The 17,354-nt window shown below is 39.8% G+C and overlaps 2 protein-coding genes across 4 annotated transcripts; both read left to right on the top strand.

Moving 5' to 3' along the window:
* The first annotated feature begins 2,891 nt into the window (after nucleotides 1–2,891).
* On the top strand, nucleotides 2,892–6,478 carry LOC147456067 (uncharacterized protein At4g15970-like). 3 transcript variants are annotated; one of them, XM_086514637.1, is made up of 4 exons: nucleotides 2,892–3,254; nucleotides 4,153–4,512; nucleotides 5,041–5,074; nucleotides 5,234–6,478. In XM_086514637.1, the coding sequence occupies exons 1-4, from the start codon at nucleotides 3,042–3,044 to the stop codon at nucleotides 5,803–5,805; spliced, it is 1,179 nt and encodes a 392-aa protein (XP_086370763.1). In that variant the 5' UTR covers nucleotides 2,892–3,041; the 3' UTR covers nucleotides 5,806–6,478. The 3 variants fall into 3 exon arrangements, with proteins under 3 accessions (XP_086370763.1, XP_086370762.1, XP_086370764.1); XM_086514636.1 differs by having other exon boundaries at nucleotides 5,038–5,074; XM_086514638.1 differs by lacking the exon at nucleotides 5,041–5,074 and having other exon boundaries at nucleotides 2,899–3,254; nucleotides 5,227–6,478.
* A 7,111-nt stretch (nucleotides 6,479–13,589) lies between these two features.
* LOC147456066 (uncharacterized) lies at nucleotides 13,590–15,056 on the top strand. The gene has a single exon (XM_086515393.1). It carries the CDS (start codon nucleotides 13,987–13,989, stop codon nucleotides 14,650–14,652), a length of 666 nt encoding a protein of 221 aa, XP_086371519.1. The 5' UTR covers nucleotides 13,590–13,986; the 3' UTR covers nucleotides 14,653–15,056.
* The last annotated feature ends 2,298 nt before the right edge of the window (nucleotides 15,057–17,354 follow it).

Here is a 17,354-nt window from a genome sequence, read left to right as displayed (position 1 = left end):
CTCTCTCTCTCTCTCTCTAAAAAGAGTGGCCAGAGACAAGACAAACCTGAAGAATTTCGAACTGCCTCTGTGAACTTGCGAACCTATGCGAACCTACGAACTGAACCTGCTTTTATTACATGGTAGCTTTTCATGGCGGCTTTTTTTTCACAGCTTTTCACAATGTTTAAAAAAATTTAAATTTGAAGCATCTGCCACGTGGTGGCTTGTTCCCTCAAGGAGGGAAAACGAGCCTTTGGCTCACCAAGTAAGGACAAGAATGCAACAGAATTGAGCGAGATTGATTCAAAGAATTATTACAATTTAAAAGCTAAGGACATATTTAGAAACATAAAAATTGGGACATCAAGGTGGTGTTGTAAATACAGGACCATGTCACCTTAAGGTAGTAGGATTTGTGGAAGACAAAGCACAAGCTCTCTCTCTCTCTCTCTCTCTCCCCCTTTTCATGGCGGCTTTTTTTTCACAGCTTTTCACAACGTTTAAAAAAATAAATTTGAAGCATCTGCCACGTGGTGGCTTGTTTCCTCAAGGAGGGGAAACGAGCCATTGGCTCAACAAGCCAGGACAAGAATGCAACAGAATTGAGCGAGATTGATTCAAAGAATTAATACAATTGAAAAGCTCAGGACATATTTAGAAATATCAAAATTGGGACATCAAGATCGTGGTGTTGTAAATACAGGACCATGTCACCTTAAGGGAGTAGGATTTGTGGAAGACAAAGCACAAGCTCTCTCTCTCTCTCTCTCTCTCTCTCTCTCTCTCTCTCTCTCCCTTTTCATGGCGGCTTTTTTTCAGAGCTTTTCACAACATTTAAAAAAATAAATTTGAAGCATCTGCCACGTGGTGGCTTGTTCCCTCAAGGAGGGGAAACGAGCCTTTGGCTCAACAAGCCAGGACAAGAATGCAAGAGAATTGAGCGAGATTGATTCAAAGAATTAATACAATTTAAAAGCTACGGACATATTTAGAAATATCGAAATTGGGACATCAAGATCGTGGTGTTGTAAATACAGGACCATGTCACCTTAAGGTAGTAGGATTTGTGGAAGACAAAGCACAAGCTCTCTCTCTCTCTCTCTCACACACACACACACACAGCTTTTCTCTTTTAGGTTCTTGTTTTCTCTTACCCTCAGACTCACTTCAATTCAACACAAATGGGGCTAATGAAGCATTCTAGTTTTTTCTAGAGGTACAAACATGGGTCCTTAAGGCTTACACACCCACACAACCACCTTAACCACTAGATTACGACCCCGATGGCATGTTTGCGATTTTATGCATAGAGAAACATGTATGGACCGTCGATTTTATGTTTGCGATTTTATGCATAAAGAAACATGTATGGACCGTCGATTCCTTCTAAAGGGGATGCATACGATTCCTATAAAGACTGGTGTGGCCGGCGGCCTTCGGCCGCTTCTCTCTCTCTCTCTCTCTCTCTCTCTCTCTCTCTCTGCCACGTGGTGGCTTGTTCCCTCAAGGAGGGGAAACGAGCCTTTGGCTCAACAAGCCAGGACAAGAATGCAACAGAATTGAGCGAGATTGATTCAAAGAAATAATACAATTTAAAAGCTAAGGACATATTTAGAAATATCAAAATTGGGACATCAAGATCGTGGTGTTGTAAATACAGGACCATGTCACCTTAAGGTAGTAGGATTTGTGGAGGACAAAGCACAAGCTCTCTCTCTCTCTCTCTCTCTCTCTCTCTCTCTCTCTCTCTCTCTCTCTTGTTTTCTCTTACCCTCAGACTCACTTCAATTCAATACAAATGCGGCTAATGAAGCATTCTAGTTTTTTCTAGAGGTACAAACATGGGTCCTTAAGGCTTACACACCCACACAACCACCTTAACCACTAGATTACGACCCCGATGGCATGTTTGCGATTTTATGCATAGAGAAACATGTATGGACCGTCGATTTTATGCATAAAGAAACATGTATGGACCGTCGATTCCTTCTAAAGGGGATGCATACGATTCCTCTAAGGACTAGTGTGGCCGGCGGCCTTCGGCCGCCTCTCTCTCTCTCTCTCTCTCTCTCTCTCTCTCTCTCTCTCTCTGCCCCCCCTGCGAGGGCACTGTCCTCACTGTAGCCGGATAAAGGAAAGTGCGACACGTGGCACTGGAAAACCAGTATAGATATAGAGGGTCACACACTTTATGCCTCCGGTGCTATATCCATCATCAAAGGACCGAGAACGGCGGGGTTCTTCGACTGCGCCAACTATATTACGTCAGTCAGTCACACGCTTTATGCCTCCGGTGCTATATCCATCATCAAAGGCTCCGGTGCTATAATAGAGGGTCACATGCTTTATGCCTCCGGTGCTATATCCATCATCAAAGGACCGAGAACGGCGGGGTTCTTCGACTGCACCAAATATATTACGTTAGTGCAACACCCGTCCTACGGACGGAAAAGGGCCTCACTCTCTCTCTCTCTCTCTCTCTTGAAGTGAAAAGCTGCTGCCATGTGTCAACCATATACAGCTCCCTATTTTTAGGGTGTTCAACGTCCTTTAGTATATAGTAAGATAAGATATAGATATAGATATCTATTCTATATATTAAGCAGAGAGATATTCAGGAGGCCACGTGGCGCAATTTCTTTTATCCGACAGTGTGGCCCTGCATCTCGGGCTACAGTGCGCACGCAGGGGGGGAGAGAGAGAGACAGAGAGGCGGCCGGCCTTCGGCCACCGGCCACACTAGTAGATATAGAGTATAGATACAGAATAGAGCCACGTGGCATGAATGCCTTTTAAACATTTTTTTTGAACGACAGCATTTCAGCTCGTGCATCGCTTTCCGTCGCACTCTCTTTTTGAAGCTTTTCTCCATGGACCACAAGAGTTCCCACTCGGGCCCCTCCCTGCGTTTGTGTCTCATAGCCGTGTAACGCTTCGCGCGCACGCGCACTCACACTCTCTCTCTCTCTCTCTCTCTCACACACACACACACACACACACAGAGGAGAGAGAGAGAGAGAGAGAGAGAGAGAGAGAGAGAATCATTTCTTAGCTGATCCATGGAGACCTTCAAGGGCACATCCATCAACAGCGGCGAGAAACACGGCAATTGTGGCCGGGGCAAAGAGGTCGGGGCAGCTCTTTGCTGTGCAGCTTTCTTCATGGTCTCCTATTTTGCTTTGTCCTCCTCAAGCTTCCATGAAATCCTCCTTCCTGAACAGAACCGCACTATGCTCTTTGGCATAGATAATGATGACGCCAACGTCGTGCCAGTAAGTGCCTGCGTTTTGTATTATGGTATATTTTCATTCAGGATAGCTAGATATTGTGGCCTGCTGATTTTTCGACTATAGCAGACTCTGTGTATTTGAGCTCGTGTAAGCTAGGATAATGAATGCATGTTTCAAAGTTATCTGTCTGGCAAAACCCTATGCGAGATATGGCTTGATTTGCATCCCTGCAGTTTCCTTTATGCCAGTATATATCTGTGCTCACTGTGCAATTTAATCATTTAGAGAAAGTCGAGCACAGAAAAGTAGGCAAATAAAGCTTTTTCTTCAACCTGTTCAGCAGCAGAAAATGCTTTGATCAATGTGAGCTGAAATCAATCACGGAAGGCTGCATTCAAACTTGTTGTGTAATCTTTAAATTTTCTGATTCCCTTCCTAGACCTTTGGTCAAGGCCTACTGTGTGCAAAACACATGAGATAAACATTTCGGTTATTACCTATTGCTGCAGTGGAAATCCTGTTTGAATGGTGTGTCATCAGCTTTGCTTCATATGCTGTCAAAAGAAGTTTTTAGTATGCTGAAAGAGCTGTAATCGGTGGTAACTATGGTCCATATGATGTACAAGTAGAAGTTTGATAATTACCTATTGAGAGGCATTGATGTTGAGACAACATGTTTGATTGCGTAGGATTTCTTATCCATTTTGCCTTTAGACTCCTACTGGCAGCCCAAGGCAGCTGAGATTAAGCCTAATTTTGGTTAATGATACTGTTGTCTCCTTGTTTTAAATAAATTCATCATCCGCAAGATAGTTAAAAGACGTAATAGAGAGATTTAACAGCTGATGATTTATTTCAAAACAGTGTGCTGTCAGTTGCTTAATCTCTTTGGACATGTGACCTTTTCTAAGTGGTTAGTATCTCGTTCCGTACCTTGCAGTATGAAGAAAAGTTGAAGGCGGTATTTGAGAAGGCCTCAATGCCTGACAGGACAGTAATTATCACAACATTAAATGCTGCATGGGCAGAGAACAACACAATGATTGACATTTTCCTCGAGAGCTTTCAGCACGGGGATGGAACACAGAGGCTTCTGCAACACTTGATAATTGTGTGTCTGGACCAAAAGGCCTATGATCGATGCTTGGAAATCCACCCTCACTGTCTCAAAGTCAAAACAGGAGGGGTTGATTTTTCTGGGGAACAGGCCTTGCTTAGCCATGATTACATCAAGATGATATGGAGGAGAATCAAGTTTTTGGAAACAGTGCTGGAAATGAACTACAGCTTCATTTTTACGGTATATCTCTTTAATAGAAAGTAGCTTCGATGCTTATTTTCAATTATGTGTTAGGCTTTCGTGCATGAAGAGCTGTTTTCATCTAGTGTGCATATTCTCTGAGAGTTCTTTATAAGGTGGGCGGCTGCATTTGAAAACACAGCTTAACCTTATTTTGACATTTCCCTAGTGCTTTCTTTAAAGGAAACTTCGTTGCAATGCTAAATCTGGCGCCAGGAAATCTACTGAAAGAATTCATCAGAGTGCATGTCTGTTGTGGCCACTGTTTAATTTGGAACCTGAGGCTTGGCAATTTCGGAAGGGTAACATTCTCTGGATATGTAGAAAATTCTCCACTTAATCAACTGAAAGGAGGATCTGCATTACTAATACAGATCCTCCTTCAATTTCAATCTTGAATAGTAATACAGATCCTATTTCGATTTCAATCTTGACAACCAAATTTTTTTGGATAAGGTGTCACCTTTGCACTCGTGAATCACAGCCATATCTTCTAGCTTTTAAGACACTGTTTTTGTTTTTCAGCAGCTTGTTGTTGGACATTGCAAGGATTTGTTTTATGGTAATCAGCTGCACATTTTATTAAGTGTACCATCTTACATTGCAACTCATTCATCTGTGTTGTTTCTCATGTGTAAATACTTGAGGGTTTTTTGAGGGAAAGTCCCACTACATACCTCTGACAGGTGAGCTCATGATTGGTCTTTGTGGTAGGATGCAGATGTAATATGGTTACGTGATCCATTTCCTCAGCTACGACATGAATCAAAAGCAGACATGCAAATTGCATGTGATCGCTTTAATGGAAAACCTTGGGATATTAGAAACAAACCCAATGCAGGCTTTACATATGTGCGGGCCAATGAGAAGACACTAACTTTTTACAAGTACTGGTACAGTGAAAGGAGGAGGAGTTCAAAGATGGCTGACCAAGAGGTTTTTAATGCAATCAAGTATGAGGACACATTCAAGAGCATTGGCATGAATTTACGTTTCTTGGATACACAATACTTCGGTGGGTTTTGTGGTATCATGTTCACTGACATGACAAAGGCTTACACAATGCATGCCACGTGCTGCAAAGGGTTGAGTGCAAAGCTGAATGACCTTCGTGCGATTCTCAATGGGTGGAAGAACTGGCGGCAGCAGCGTCTTGAGACATCACCTGTATCTGTAAAAGCAAGTAGACATCATAAAGGAGCAGGCAGTAGACCACAAGATTCAGGAGAGGAAGTTAATGATCCCCATTTCAGAGTGCCACGAGCTTGTCGAAGGTCAATACGAACGCATTAGGCTTGTTTTTTTGCCTGCTCAAAACAAGGATCATGAATCTGAGGTATGAGAAAATGTGCTTTTGGAGTATTTTTTGGTGGTAGCCATGCTTGCTCCCTTGAAATTCAGTGCCTCTTCAATTGACCTGTGGGACTTAACCAGGAAGATTGAGTTCATACAAGGACCAGTTTGTCGTTTAACGTGGAGTAAAAGATGAACTTCGTTGTGAAGCTGCTATACACGGCCACAAAATGTCTCTTTTATAGTTGGTTTCAGGTATTCTTATCAGTTTTCCAAGGTGTTCTCAAACCAAGGCCATGTCATCATCAGTGTCTTTATACGAGGATTTCCTGCCTCGTGCAATAGGAATGCTGTTTCTGGATGAGCCAATCTCTCTCTCAAGAGGAAAATGTTTCTATCACCCAAGTGTGGTAGATTGGTTATGCCATTTCCCTCTTGAATAACAGGTCTTGAGTTCAACTCCTCGTCAGCTAGATCTTTAAGGTCTCTTGGGATAGTTTCCTACGACGTTAAAACTCTCTTCTTCTCTCTCTCTCTCTCTCTCTCTCTCTCTCACTCAATGGGTGAATAAATAGAGAGAGAGAAGGGAAAAGGTAGCTGAATGACCTTTGCGCGATTCTCCACAGATGGGTGTCGTCCTTTTTTTTAATAGTTATGATCTCACATTGCTGGAGATGGATCGTTGCTCTGCAACTATATTGAATAGGTGTAGCATAATGGCATTGTTTCAAAGGCTCTAGCTTCAGAAACCTATATGTATGTGTATGTATGTATATATGCATATATATACATATACATATACACACATATATATGTATATACACACACATATACATGTATATACATACACATATACAAATATATGTATATACATATACAGCTACACATATATACAATATATGTATATGTGTACACACACACACACACACACACACACACATATACATGTGCATGTGTATGTGTGTGTGTGTGTGTGTATAAACGAATAAATAAATAAATATATGTGCACGTTATATCTCCACGAGAGAGAGAGAGAGAGAGAGAGAGAGAGAGAGAGAGAGAGAGAGAGAGAGAGAGAGAGAGAGAGAGAGACGTCGTAGGAACATTCCTAAGACCCTATAGGAAATTTATAAACGTGGGACTCCTCACTTAGCATTGAATTGCCTTGTAACAGTTTGAACGTGTAATCTAGTTTTGCGTTTATCCTTCTTTGAGTAAACTCCTTGGCCGAGGGCAAGGAAAATTAGGTGCTTGTGGAGTCTGTCACTAAATCTCAAGTGGGCATTTTGCTTCTAAAAGGAAAAATAGTGGTTACTTTCTTTTTGCATATTGATTTGAGGTGATTAGACTTGTATGATGTGTCTAGCTTGAATCTTGAATCCACTAGCCTAGAGGTTGGCAGGATTATGTCAGGACTATAATCGTTTTGTTTTTGAAGTGAAATCTACATGAAATCCAAACATATTTCTGCAGTAGTTTCCCTCTTGACATGTTAATGATTTCGGGTTCTGTTAATGGGTTTATTAAGGAAGTATCCTCTTGTGCTCTGAATTATTTCTTGACATTCTTGGTTGCTTTGTGTTGGAACTATTGAGCGTCTCATTATATCGAGTTTGGGATTTGAAGACTTTCTTAGGTATGTAAGATATAAAGGAGGGTAATAGGAGCTACCCTTCTTTTTTCTAGTGAGAGCTTTGATAGGTTTTGATAGATTTTGCATAGGGTTTACATCCACGTATTTGCTACCCTCTGATATGTTGTAACTTATTGGATGGATATATAATACACTTGAATATGTAAACTTGGTTTGCTTTAATGGGATGCCATGATAATCGTACTTGATAAAATGCAACATCAAGTATGCATATTTGGGCTATTGATAATCGCTTACGTTGATGCATGTAATGGGACAATGATCTCCTTTTAGGGGATATATTTTACGTTGGGAAAAACCAGATGTACAGAGTGGTTGATCCTACTAACTCTCTTAACAACATCTCTACTCTTATTTTCTAACTGGCTAATTTATTTTGCATAGGTTATGGGAACTTGAGCGATTTCTATGTCCTTGATATGGTTATTGGATTGCCAATACTCTCTCTAGCGGTGTTCGCTCTCCTCTCTGTCGTGTTTTCTCATTATCCACACTTCTGCAACACTTTGACAATATGTTCTCTATAAAGAATGTAGATAGAACAATGATGAAGATCGTAATAGTGTCACACTTGCACATGAATTTGTTTGCTCTTGATATGTTTTGAAGGTATTGATCTTCTAACCTGGTAATTATGTGATATCTTGCTTATTGGACTAGTTGATTTTGATATAACCTTGACTCTGTATTAATTGAACAATGCTTGTAGAATAAGATATTGGCTCTTATTGTTACCATATACATGTGGTAATGATGTGCGTGAACACACTTAGGACCGTTCGGGTATTTTTTCTCTCTTTCGGATGTTTTTTCCTCCGTGCATTGTATATATGTCCACCATTCTAGGGCTATCTATTTTTTCATTGGACACTAAGTAACACACTCTTTGTTGTGTGCCTTGAGCTTCCTTCGTGTAGCTTCAACATACGCCTGTTTACTTTCTTCGATCTCAGTGAGCTTTTGGTGAGTGTTCGTAGGTCGACAAAAATTTCGGGTGAGCTTGTAGACCTAGTCCCCTCAGATTTTTGATTCAGGCTCATTTCACCTCCGTTTCCACTACAGACAATACTGTATAGGCTATTTCGTCATTTTTTGTGCAAATTTTTTGTCAGTGCCATTTTTTGCATAACAAGTCCTTTACATTCTTTTGCGGTTTGTGCTATATAGCACGTGTTGTTCCCGCTTCGTTTCTCCTTTTTTCGGACAGTTTTCACATTAGGTGCAACATTTACCATGACTGACAACAACACAGATGTGTTTGAGATGCTTGTTACTGAGGATAGATTGGATGGAGACAATTACCCTATTTGGGCTTATACTTTAATATTAAGCTAAGCCAATAATATGCTACTACACGGAGTGTTTATCAAAGACCAGTTACAATTGCAAATGAAGCACAACAACTTCGCAACGAGAGAAAGAAACACATTGATATATGGACAAATGGGAGCTTGTATCCACCGGATCCTAGCACTGGGGTATCCATCTTTTCACACACCTCATGATTTGATGAGATTTGTTGGAGATGGTGTTGATGGCTTACTAGGATATAGTTCTAAGCTATCTTATTTACACATTGATCATACACATTACATTCAATATCTCAAAACTGCTTTGTCTTCAAATGCAACAAGAATTTTAGAACTTGAAAATCAAATAGAGTCTCTCAAACAAGAAAATCATTAGCTTCAGACTTTAAAAGAAACTCCAATAGGATTAAGAGCACGAGTGAAACAAATGAGAGATATAGTAAACTTAACAAAAGGTTCTGGACAAAGAAAAAAAAGATTAAAAATTACTAGAGAACTTGTGACTAGCCTTTTAAGATTTGATATGTCCAATGTTCAAGAAAGGGTGAGAATTTTGAATGAGGTAATGAACAAAGTGACATTTTGAAACTTTTGAAACTTCCTGAAAATCAAACTTAGAAGAAATTGGTATTTTGAAATTTACTGAAAGATATGGGTTTATTGGTCCAACCTTCTCAAATGCAAGAAGTTTGTGACACAGTGGGGGTGAGTAGAAGGGGTTACAGGGCCATCTCTAAAACCCGATTTCAGGTTTTAAAGTATTACAAAATTAAAGCTTTTGGGTTGTTTAGGTCTCACAATGTTGGGAAAGTAAGGATTCTGTTAAACGAAGAAATACCTGAACATTTTGGAGAGTAGTATCATATAGAAGGAACGGTGCCATAGGAAAAACAGAAAAGAATTTTTTTTTTGAGTATAATGTTTTTAATAACATTTGGATGAGTATAAAAAAAGTTCAATCGACTATGGTGAGATACTATAACATGCGAGAAGTAGATTGTGAATGAAAACTTATATTTATTATAAAATTGGATGAAGCTCAAATTCAAAAATGTCAAAAAATGAAAAGAGTATGCATATTCCTAATGAATAGAGCATTGGATTATAGCTAGGGTAAGCTTGATTCCCCATACCACAAAACTCAATTAGAAATGGAGATTTGGTGGATCGGAGCAGCTCAAATACCAGTAGAAAATCCCGATACATGAAATGACTCTTTTTGCAGATCGATATCCCTTTTGTTATACATGACCAAAATATAGGTGAACAACTCCGTGTAGATGGCACGTGTGACTTTATTGTAGAATGGCACTTGAGTGCCGATCTAAAAGCATTGAAGTGCATGTTTGGTGTATGTGGAGGTACCAATACCATGTATCCATGTCTGTATTGCATGGCAAGCATCGGAACAAAAGGATGGCTTGTAGAACATGAGGTTGGAAAACCACCATCAAGAAATAGTGTGAACGTCATTGACTACCCATCGTCTTCTATGATTTGGGATCCAATTCTAACAATAGATTTAAAAAATGTACATATATGTACAATGCATGCAGAGATTAGAATCTTGGACAAATTGCTTCGACTCCATCTTGATTATGCATATTCTATTAAGCCAAGTAAACTTGCAGATGAGTGCATAGAAAAATGCGAGGCTTTGCTCTCTCAAATGGGTTTTCATGGTGGTCAAGTGCACTTAAAAAAAGATCGTACTCTTTTAAAAGGAATGGGTGATGTTTTGCAAGATGTTTCAATGGGTGGGAGCAAAAGCCAGAAGACTTTTGAGCAACCATGACAATAAACAAGTTGACGCTAAGTAGGACTGCTGGAAGGATCTTTGTGTAATAACAACCAATGTCAAAAGTAGATTAGATGTAGCCAACAAACGCATGGAAGTGTTGAAGAAACTCGACAATCTTTTGAAAGTTTTGAGACAACAAGTTAGCTCTGCTACTTATGCAGATGACTTTAAAAAGACAATAAAGCTTTTAATAACTGTTATCACAGATGCTTGGGGAGCAAAATACACATATTACTTGGTGAATGTTCAATTACTTTTTAAAGTCTCGATAGTATTTTACCTTGCATCCTATGAGTTCAACTAACCTTTCTTTTAATTTTTAGCATATTCTGTACCTGCATGGATCATATTTTGCAAAACAAGGATCCCTTGCAACATAGAATACTTAGGGAATGGAAAAATCTCACTATCAACCGAGGACTTTATTTTTCAAGCGAGAAAGAGAGGGGGACAAAGAAGGAGCAATGCACTAAAGGAATTATTCAATTGATTCTATAGGAGGCAATTACAACGGATGAGATCAAACAACCATGTTGCTCAACCACAAATGGAGATTAATGCTTCACTTTGAAACTTTGTACCGAGTCTTTCTAAAGACATCCAAATTCAAAAAAGAAATTTTTACTCAAAATATTGTCAATTTTACATCAATTTTTGATTTTTTTGGTATCACTAGGCATGTCACCCATATATCTCAAAAACTTTCTTCTTCTATAGCCTCCAAGAAGGTTGACATTTGTCTCCTCAGCTGCTGCTGCATAGGTAGAGTAGCCAAGAAAGTATCCTGCTCTTGAGGCATTGAATCTTGCAGCATACCCAAATATTCTAAGTGCTGCAGCTCTCTCAAGTAGCATGATCTTGTTTACATTGATTTGAAGGGGAGTGTACCCACCCCATAAACCGTGACAATATCTTCAAGGAAAATATTGGCAACTCAGGATCTTCAGAATACTGCATGTGAAAAGCATAGAAGGTGGCACTATCCAATGTAGGCATGTAGTGCATGAGAGAGGAGGCATCCCTTCTTGAAGTGCCCTCTATTGCTTTCCCACTCGAGCCTTTAGCTCTCCCAAGAAAATTGTCTTTGTCAAGGAGTTCAATATGCAAAACAAGAAATAATGAGTAATTAAAAAAAACTTGAAAAAAAGAAAAATTTTAGGAAGGGAGATCAAGGTGAAACTAATTCTACCTTTTGCAACTCATCCTCTGCAATGACTTTTTTTTGAAGGATATTGCATGATCTAGTCATCTCTCTTATGTCAACATCCTTTTCAACTTCCTTTAGCTTAAAGTCTCTGCCAAAAGATTGGATGCCAAGTTCAACAAGTCTCTTCTCAAAATCCTCATCTTTGAGAGTAGGTTTCTCTTCTTCCACTCTTTTCATGCATAGAGAAAGTGCATCAGGAGCAGGAAGAAATAATTTATTGGATGTGTGAAGATCAAGTGCCAAAAACTCCTCTTTTGACTCTTCTTCTGTGTCAATGAAATATTTGGCCACCTCAGAAGCTTCCGAATTGGTTGCAATACAGTAGTCCTTCATATTAAGCAGACATTGAATATGATGGATATGGATATATTCTTTTCCATTGATATAGAAGTAGGGAAGGTTTGGAACAATAAGGGATGCCTTAGACACCTCTACCTCCTCTATGGACTCATCAATGATAGTACTAGCTCTAAATTGAGCCACATCAAAATTTGAACTCTCCTGCTTCTCAGCTGCAACATCAATTTCCTCTTCCTCTAGAATCTCACTTTTCTCAAGCTGCAAGATTGTTTATATTTGTTCCCTCTTTTGTCTGTATCTTTCACTTCATCACCTTTGCCTTGCATATCAACTTTAAGGAACAAAAAGAAAAGAAAGACAACTTCTTTTGGAACAAGTTTGCAAGGCTTTGAATGTATCGACAAGAAATGGTAGGTGGACAAATAAATGAATTTTTCTTAGAAAATCTTCCAAACCTCCTTGTTACTTTGCGTTTCTCAATTGAGTTGGTAGTAAATTCAGCTAGATGGCAATAAGTCTTACCATCCAACACCAAACACTTACCCTCAACTGTCTCTTCAAACTCTTTAAATTCTCTTGACAAAAAGTCTTTCAATTTGTCTAGAATAACTGCAAGATCAAACAAAGGATTGAATATTTCATATACCTTGGTGTACACTTCCATGTCACCACTATCCATGACATCAACCAAGAGCTTCTCACTTGGACTCTCCTCTAAAATCTCCTCACGACCTTCACTCATGATTCGGTTCAAGGCAAGGAAGCAAGACGAATACGAAGCGATAGAGGTACGAGCAAGATCCTGCTAAATACTTCTGTCGCTTCGTGCAAAGGCTTAGGCCGTGGAAGCAAAACCCAAACAGAGCGATAGAGACACGAGGCACACTGTGCTAGCTACGGCTATCGCATCGTGCAGGTGGTTAAGAATGTGGCAATAAAACCGAACGGAGCGATAGTGTAATTAGGCAAACTTTGCAAACACCCACCCTCGCGTCGTGCAAGAGAGAGAGCGTGATGGTTATATAAAAAGAGAGAGCGGTGAAATAGAGTTGAAGTGAGAGAATTAGAGAGCTTTGAAGAGGTTAAGCTTAAGGATTCTCGCGTCGTGAGGCACAAACAAAAAATAACATGCCAAAAAAATACAAGACCAAGCTTTAGGGGTAAAAAATGATCGTTATCGACACGTGTCCACTCATGCACACATGCCACGTGGCAAAATTTCAACGGACATTGTACGGATGGTCGGATGTATAAAAAGCTCATGTCACGTGTTCATTTTACACCTCTCCCAAACAACACGTTTGCGTGGTTTTGTACCTCCTCTTCTTTATCTTATATTGTATTTTCCTCACCGACCCGCACAGGCCCTTTCGCACACGCCCGCGACGCGATAGCGGGTAGTTTCAACTTTTGAAAATACCTTGTATCTCTCCAATTGCCACATTGCTTTCAACTTCCCGCACGACACGATAGTGAGAACTTCCAAACTTTGGGAGTACCTCTTATCAGGTCCTGCGGTATTTCTTCAACTTTCAGCACGACGCGATAGCGAGCACTTCCAAACTTTGGGAGTACCTCTTATTGTGTCCTGCGGTATTTCTTCAACTTCTGGCACGACGCGATAGCGAGCACTTCCAGATTGTGGGAGGACCTCTTTCACGTCCTTCGGTATTTCTTCAACTTTCCTCACAACGCGATAGCGAGCTCTTCCAGACTGTGGGAGGACCTCTTATCGCGTCCTGTAGTATTTCTTCAATTTCCCTCACGACGTGATAGCGAGCTCTTCTTCCAGCCTGTGGGAGTCCCTCTTATCGCATTGTTCGGGATATTTTAGGAGTCTCTTGAACCTCCTGTGGGGCTTGTTTTGGTGAATTTTGTGACAAAGGACAAAGCACTTTCCGACTATCAAATGGCAAGGACAAAGCAAACTGCAATCAAAGTTTACCAAGCTCCAAAAGATTCAGACAAAGATGACGATGACAACCAAGAAGAATTAGTTGTGAAGAAAGAAGAGAAACCACCTACACAACCTTGCCAGAGGGCTATTGCTAGGAAGAGATTGAATTATCAAGTCAAATCTCTAAGGGAGATAAGAAAAGCACAGAAGTCTACTTGTCTTCTTATTCCAAAGCTACCCTTCATGAGAGTTGTCAAAGAGATATCAGATAGACTTGTGAGCATGATGAATATCAAAATCTTTGTTTCAGTAAGGTGGCAGGATTTCCTTATAGACTTTATGAATGATAGCTACATTGCAACTGCATTTGCTCACAGGGTCACAATGATGAGCAAAGATTTTGTGCTTGTGTCAAGACTGAGGTACAAGTTTGATAAGGCTCTTGAGATTATTCCTAGTGAGGATCTTAGGGCCTTCCAAATTTTAAATATCCCCCCTTCCAGGAAGCAGAAGAATTCATGTGTTGTCATTGAAGATGTTACACATCAGTATGAGACAAGAAAGACCCAGGATATCAAAGCAGGCAAGGAGGTTGAGAGGGAGCAAGACATGATGTCAGAGGATGCTATCCTTATAGAGCAAGAAATTTTTTTAAGAGCATCCAACTCTCCTTTATGAAAAAGTTACAGGCCAAATGGTTGTGGATGTCTCCATGTGTGGGGATGATGAGGTGTACTGTGACATATTCCCTCAAGACACAAGTATGCTTGTAAACCCCAACATTGAGCTTGGAGATACTGTGCTCTTTATCTGTCTCAGGTATGTGTTTCCTCTTTGCTAATTATTAGTGCATGTGCGCCTACAAGGGCCTCATTGGGGGATGTGTTTTCTTTGACTTCAGGTGTCTTATGAGAGATCTTCCAGAGGCTATAGCTATGCAAATTTCCATACTTGATCCTCTAGCAACAGAGTGTCTATTTAACAAGCAAGGAAGACTTTCAATTTTTTTTGAAGATTTTGACATGCTGATCTGTAATTACATAATATACCCCTATGTTGAAGGGTAAATCTTAACTCCTAAAAATTTATAATATTTTGTGGTATTCCTAGCTAATTGTTATTTTTTTGTAGAGGACATTGGAGTCTTATTATCTTCAATCTTTTGGAGAAAGATATTATATTTACGAATTCATTGTCAAGTATCCATGGTAGAAGTAAACTGTAAGTATGAAGTATGATCTATGCTTGATGGTCCATTGTTTTCTATTAGTAGCTTCTTGATTGATGTCTTCTTGCAATGCTGCTAAACTTATCATTGGTCACCTGAGTACCACAAATAAGGATTACAATATAGAAGGTTTCAAGTACTACAATCAAAAAGTACCTTTACAAACAGACTCAACATCTTGTGGATGGAGGGTGCTTGCCAATGCATGGAGATATCTTGAGTCAAGGTGCAAGATGACTACACTCTCTGTAAGTGTGTATCTCTTGTGCCATTGATTTGTTTTGACTTCTTAACTATGTATGTACTTATGTCCTTTATTTCTTTTACTATTTGTTGTAGTTGCATGAATATCCAGGGTCTTGGGTCACGTGGTCTGGGGAGAAGGCTGTTTCTATGGTTTTGGAAAGATCAATAAACCCAAATGATCCAGACTCTCCTATAGCACCAACTACAGATGAAAAAGAGTCTCCTTTGCCACCAAAGAAAGGTAGAGCCACCAAGGGTTTGGATGCAAAGAAAAGGGATCACAAGAAGAAGAGTCCTCCAAAGAAGATCCATACAAAGAAAATCCCTTCAAAGAGGAGCCATACAAGTAAAATCCCTTCAAAGAGAATCCATACAAAGAAGAGTCCTACAAAGAAGAGCCATGTGAAGAGGAAGAGCCCCACCAAGAAGAGCCCTGCAAAATGAAAAGCAGATACAAAGGCAATCCATTCCACTCACCATTGAAATTCAAGGTTCAAAAGCGTTGTTCAGTGAAGAACAGTAAGGGGGAGGAACCTAGCTCACCTTTTAAGCTACCATTCATGTTGCCAAATAAGGTTGCCAAGTCACCCAAGACAACCACTCCTCAAGAGCCCAAAGCACCAACCCCTGCCAAGTCCCCTGTGCCAAGACCTGAGGAGCCTAAGTCACCACCACCCCCTCCTGAACTCACTTCACCCCCTCCTCAACACAAAAGAAGAAGGGTCTCTGAGGATGCAGAAAAGTTTCCAATTTGTATTACTCCACAAAAGTTATGTACACTTTTGTCCATTTGTCCATATGAACATATATATACCCTTTGGTGGTTCATAATTTTGTACTTCAAATACTTGTCACCAACTATTCAATTCTTAAATGTGTATCATGGTGTCATGTCAATTTAAAACAACATAAATAATGATCACAATAAGGTAGAAAAGACAAATATATTTGCAAAATGCAATGATTACAATATTGAACTTGTTTTTTCAAGTCCTTGCAAGTGGCTCAAATACAACTCTTTTTGGGGGAAGGCATGTGATGCAAGAGGTTGAATTCTTATCCTTGTGCTCACCACAATTCCATCCACTTTGAATTTATACTCAGGAGATGTTGCATCAAGAGCCTCAAGAGATTCTCTAACATCCTGTAGTTTCCAATTTGTCGTTACTATAAGGCTTCTATGCTCAGTGTGTGGATGGATTGTGACCTTTAGTTCAAACTCTGGACAATTTTTCTCAGAGTCGAGAGGAACCCAACCACCTAATTTGCTTCTCCATCTTCTATAGTCATAGTCCATAACTAATGATTGACGACATACTTGATATGAGATAGACATAGAATTTAGGCTTACTCTACAACTAATATTATCGCCAATATGGAACATTTCTTTGGTACTCTATCCGTCTCCAACTACATTATCCAGTTCAATCATAGAAAGTCTTTTATTAATCCACATCGTCTTTGTCCTATGCAAGTCCATTGTTTTGAAACATGCCACAAAGACATGTATAGGCAAGAACCATTGAACTTTAATCCTTCTTGATATCTTGCCCGGAGACATAGCTTTAAGGATGTCTTCTTTGATCTTGGATTTGAAGCTTGATATAGGACATGCATCAGGAGCTTCCCAGTGAAGTGAACTTATGGTGGGAATGGGTTACTGATGTAGTTCTCCATATGCACCTTCTCGTGATGGAACTTTGTATTTGCAAAATAGACAAACAAATCCATTGTTTTGTAAAAAGAAGGTGTCTTGTCAGCATACATAGTATCTGCAATCCCTTTATGCATTGCTTTGAACGTCCCACTTAGACTCTCCACAGGCTGCCATTCCACAACAATCGAACGAAATATATCTGGAATGGAATCAAAAAATGAGAAAAAACAATGGGAGAATGAAAAATTC

Source organism: Adiantum capillus-veneris, chromosome 6, assembly GCF_014529385.1.
Source record: "Adiantum capillus-veneris isolate H3 chromosome 6, ASM1452938v2, whole genome shotgun sequence".
Classification (NCBI taxonomy): domain Eukaryota; kingdom Viridiplantae; phylum Streptophyta; class Polypodiopsida; order Polypodiales; family Pteridaceae; genus Adiantum; species Adiantum capillus-veneris.
The sequence above is the reverse complement of the archived record's forward strand: the minus strand, read 5'-3'. Positions and strand labels throughout refer to the sequence as shown.

What these genes read in the sequence shown, in the direction of transcription:
- LOC147456067 (XM_086514636.1), top strand. Translation starts at nt 3,042, where the DNA reads ATGGAGACCTTCAAGGGCACATCCATCAACAGCGGCGAGAAACACGGC. An exon ending in ACTACAGCTTCATTTTTACG is followed by an intron (nt 4,513 to 5,037) that starts GTATATCTCTTT and finishes TTTGTTTTTCAG; the next exon opens with CAGCTTGTTGTTGGACATTG. An exon ending in TTGCAAGGATTTGTTTTATG is followed by an intron (nt 5,075 to 5,233) that starts GTAATCAGCTGC and finishes GGTAGGATGCAG; the next exon opens with ATGTAATATGGTTACGTGAT.
- LOC147456066 (XM_086515393.1), top strand. Translation starts at nt 13,987, where the DNA reads ATGGCAAGGACAAAGCAAACTGCAATCAAAGTTTACCAAGCTCCAAAA.